Raw genomic sequence first — 4121 nt, 5'->3', positions numbered from 1 at the left:
GAGTACAATCACTTCGGTCACATTCAGTACAGCGACCACGACATCTCTTTTGAATGTACCATCTGATGCAACTAAATCGAGCATAGTCGAACCACGTAAAAGTGAAAACAAAGACGTTTCCGCATCCGCTGCATCCAGTACTACTGTAACAGGCTTTACACTTTCTACAACCGTCTCATCTCCTTCGAGCACTATCGTTACTCCAACCGTTACGTCACAAAATGATAAACCGCAAACGAGCACTGATAGTGAAATCAAAACGGTGCCTTCACCAACAGTTACATTCAACCTACCGACCACTACGTCTCCAACTATTGCTGCAACTTCAACACCGGCTACTACATCAGCCTCTGCTCCTCGACTGGGAGGGTTTTCATTTCCGGCCACCGGTCCACCAACGTTTACATCGTCTTTGGCTGCAAAACCGGCCACAACGGAAGCCGTGCCAACTTCAAAGGTGGAAGAAACCAAAGCAGCCGCACCGACTTTCTCATTTGGACTGGCTAAATCAACTGGTAATACCACATTGCCTTCGTTTGCTCCACCCACATTTGGCTCGAACACACAGGCCAAAACAGAAACGACCACAACTCTATCGAGTAGTGTGCTAGCGACATCTGCTCCTCCTGCATACAATTTTGGGAGCCCAGCAACAAAACCACCTGCATTGCCTGCAAACACAGGAATTTCATTCGGTATTCCAAGCAGCAGTGTGGCCAGTACAACCACAAATACACTTGGCACTTCTAGTACAGGCACAGGCCTATTCGGATTTGGAGCGGTAGCTAAAACGACCACTCCTTCAGCCGCGACAGTCACAAGCACCCCTGCTACCAATGCATTTGTTTTCGGTTCCGGGCCCGGTGCAAATGCTACGGCTACACCGGCCCCCACATTCGGACTCACAAACACCAATGTTACCACCGCAAGTGGAACCACAACTTCAAATCAAGCACCATTTTCGTTTGGAGCTACAGCAAACACCAGCAAACCAGGTAATTTCAGAATGTAAATAGTTATTTTCAACTTCTATTCAATACTAATTGGGCAAAACAATTTTCAGAAACGGGCGCTTTTCAATTCGGAAACACCACAACAAATGCTACAACTTCACCACTAGCATTTGGTTCTCCGTCTCCGTCTGCTGGCACAGCAGCTCCATCGACTGGATTATTCGGAACAGCGAACACAACCAACCCAACTACGACCACTCAAAGTGCGTTCGGAGCGTTCGGAGCAAATAAGCCGAATGCAGATGCCAAACCATTATTCGGAACGGCAACCACACAACCGAACAGTTTTGGGTCATTTTCCGCTCCGAAATTTGGCGATAAAAACGCAACACCAACCTTTGCTGGCATTTCAAGTAGTACTCCAGCAACGACCAGTTCAACGAGTATATTTGGAAGCTCTCAAGCGGCCCCTGTTTTTGGATCCAGTAATGTTTCATCGACACAATCGAAAACCGACAATGTTTTTGGCACAGCAACCAATCAGAACGTAAATACTCCAGTTTTCGGCAGCCAAAATCAAACAAACACATTTGGCAAACCAACAATGAATGCGCCTACATTTGGATCGTCGAATAGCAGCAATATATTCGGAAGTGCCCCGAGTACACAGAGTCAGCCTGCGTTTGGCACGACCAACAGTATATTTTCAACGCCAACAACAGCGGCCAATCCGAGTCAAACATCGAATAGTGCATTTGGATCGCCGGCTACTGGTGTGTTTGCTTTCGGTCAAAATACTTCACAACCACCAGCGACTACAGCATCGACTGGGATCTTTGGCACTGCAAACACGAACACAAACACTACACCCAATTCGCCGTTCGTGTTCGGACAAAGCAATACAGCAATTCAACCGACAACACCGAGTCAATCAAGTGGAATATTCGGTGCAAAACCAGCAGAAAATCCGGCATTGAGTGCACCTCCTGCATTCGGAAGCACTTCGCCTGCCTTCAACTTTACGGCCAAACCTGCGTTTGGAAACCAAGTAGAAACAAAACCAGCACCATTTTCATTCTCATCCAACAATACACCATCAAATGTTGCAACATTCGGATCCGCACCAGCTCCTGCTACTGCGCCCACTCCTCAATTTGGTGTGGCGAATGGAATAGGTAATGCTTATTTTAGAGTACAACTATTTTTCCAAAGCAATTCTAATGGTAATATGTTTGAATTTTTCTTTGCACAGGATCATCGTTTTCATTCGGTTCAGCCAACAGCCAACCAGAAGCAGCAAAACCGTTTAACTTCGGCGGACCAGCAACGGCTCCAGCCACAGCGCCTACATCATTCGCATTTAATTCACCGAATCAAGGAGCACAGAACGCCTTTCAGTTCAGTGCATCGCCACAGCAACCGGCAAATATTTTCAGCATAGGACCGGGCAGTGGATCGAACACAGCAAAAACTGGAAGGCCAATGCGAACCGCCGTCAGACGAATGAAATAAGCCCTTTGTACATATTAATTGCGATAATCTTATTTTTGTGCTATAATTTCGAAGAAATAAAAAAAAATATTTTCATTTTAAAAATTAATAACAAAAATGTTGTTTAATTATAATTAGCAAGCTTGCTATGGACATTCAAAACAGTCATAAAATGTCACGATTTCAAATTATGTTTTTTTTTCACTGGATACGCTTCAGTTCCATATCTTTCCGTTCTGACATTGTGCGTAACTTGTTAAACTTGGTATTTGTATATACATACATTTGTTGAGATCATAACCTCAAATGCATTTCAATTGAAAAATAGCGGTTTGAAAAATAAAAGTGGAATGTCATACTGTCACTATCGTTCGGCAGTGAGCTATGGTGTCTCGTTAATAAATAGCAGTACAGATTCAAATTAATCAAAAATAAGAAAAATTAGATCGATAAGAAAAAACACAATGACTTTTCTCATAGAAATCGTATTAGTTGTGGCTTTTCTGGTAATTGTCCATATTGCGATTCATCGGTGGGTAAGCAAAAAACCATTACGATCAATTCGAGACCGACATGTTGTGATAACTGGTGGCTCGCAAGGCATTGGATTTTGGATTGCGGTCAATTGCGTAAAATTGGGTGCTCATGTCACAATAATAGCCCGCAGTGTTGAAAAGCTGGAGTCAGCGTTGGAAAAGATACAGTTGCACCGCGTCAACGATAAGCAATTGATTCAGTATCGTTCGATTGATCTGTCAAAAAGTTATGACAGTGTCAAAAATGCACTAAGCGCACTGGAGGAAGATACTGCGCCAATTTACATGCTGGTGAACTGTGCTGGCGGCGCAATTTGCGGGAGAGTAGATGAAATATCACCCGATGACGCAGTTTATTTGATGAACATCAACTATTACTCCGTGTACTATCCGACGCGTTATGTGCTCACGAAATTCAAAGAAACTGGAGATGGGATCATCACTATTACGGCGTCGCAAGCTTCACTCGTGGGAATCTACGGCTACGGACCATATGCAGCAGCCAAGTTTGCATTACGCGGTTTAGCTGAAACCATTGCCATGGAAGTGTCGAACACCAATATATCCATTACATTGGCATTACCGGCCGATACAGGTAAATTGGAATTGATTGAAAGCTCAAGCTCTTTACTTGGAGTTTTTATTTTCGAGTGAAAACTAACACAACTAAACATAATTCTAGATACACCTGGATTTGAAAATGAGAACCGAACCAAGCCAGAAGAAACGAAAATCATTTCAGGAGGAGGCGGATTGGCGAAGTCAGAAAATATGGCTCATAAGATTTTAACCGATTCATTGGTAAAAAAGATTGATGCTGTGCAAATGAGTCAAATTGAAAGTAACATTTAAAAAATGCTTCCTTTTTCTTTCTAGAGCGGTCATTTCATCTCAATATCAGGATTTAAAAGTTGGATGCTAACGATAATTTGCTCTGGAATGATGAAAGTGGCGTTGATCTGGCCCAACAGTTTTTTGCGCAGAGATGAATCGAAAGTTGAAGTGGATAGTGTCCGAAAGCCTTCGATTGGTGTCGAAAAATCTGACCAAAAAGAAGAAACAAAAACTAGTATCTCATCAACGTCGGCTAATCGGAGTACAATCACTTCGGTCACATTCAGTACAGCGACCACGACATCTC

At 43.3% G+C, this 4121-nt stretch overlaps 2 protein-coding genes across 2 annotated transcripts; both read left to right on the top strand.

The window, feature by feature from the left end:
* Nucleotides 1-4: 4 nt before the first annotated feature.
* Nucleotides 5-2562, top strand: LOC129579770 (nuclear pore complex protein DDB_G0274915-like; the record flags this gene model as incomplete). Its single annotated transcript, XM_055469936.1, has 3 exons — nt 5-995; nt 1064-2128; nt 2206-2562. Coding segments are annotated over 3 exons (2316 nt in total), but the record flags the coding sequence as incomplete, so codon positions are not given.
* Nucleotides 2563-2759: 197 nt separating this feature from the next.
* LOC129579771 (3-ketodihydrosphingosine reductase-like) lies at nt 2760-4117 on the top strand (the record flags this gene model as incomplete). Its single annotated transcript, XM_055469937.1, has 3 exons — nt 2760-3575; nt 3663-3781; nt 3857-4117. Coding segments are annotated over exons 1-3 (1047 nt in total), but the record flags the coding sequence as incomplete, so codon positions are not given.
* Between the last annotated feature and the right edge of the window lie 4 nt (nt 4118-4121).

Source organism: Sitodiplosis mosellana, unplaced genomic scaffold (assembly GCF_009176505.1).
Source record: "Sitodiplosis mosellana isolate CC-2019 unplaced genomic scaffold, AAFC_SMos_1.0 Smas_scaffold_6540, whole genome shotgun sequence".
Lineage (NCBI taxonomy): Eukaryota > Metazoa > Arthropoda > Insecta > Diptera > Cecidomyiidae > Sitodiplosis > Sitodiplosis mosellana.
Note: the sequence above shows the minus strand (reverse complement) of the source record. Positions and strands in the feature narration are given on the sequence as shown.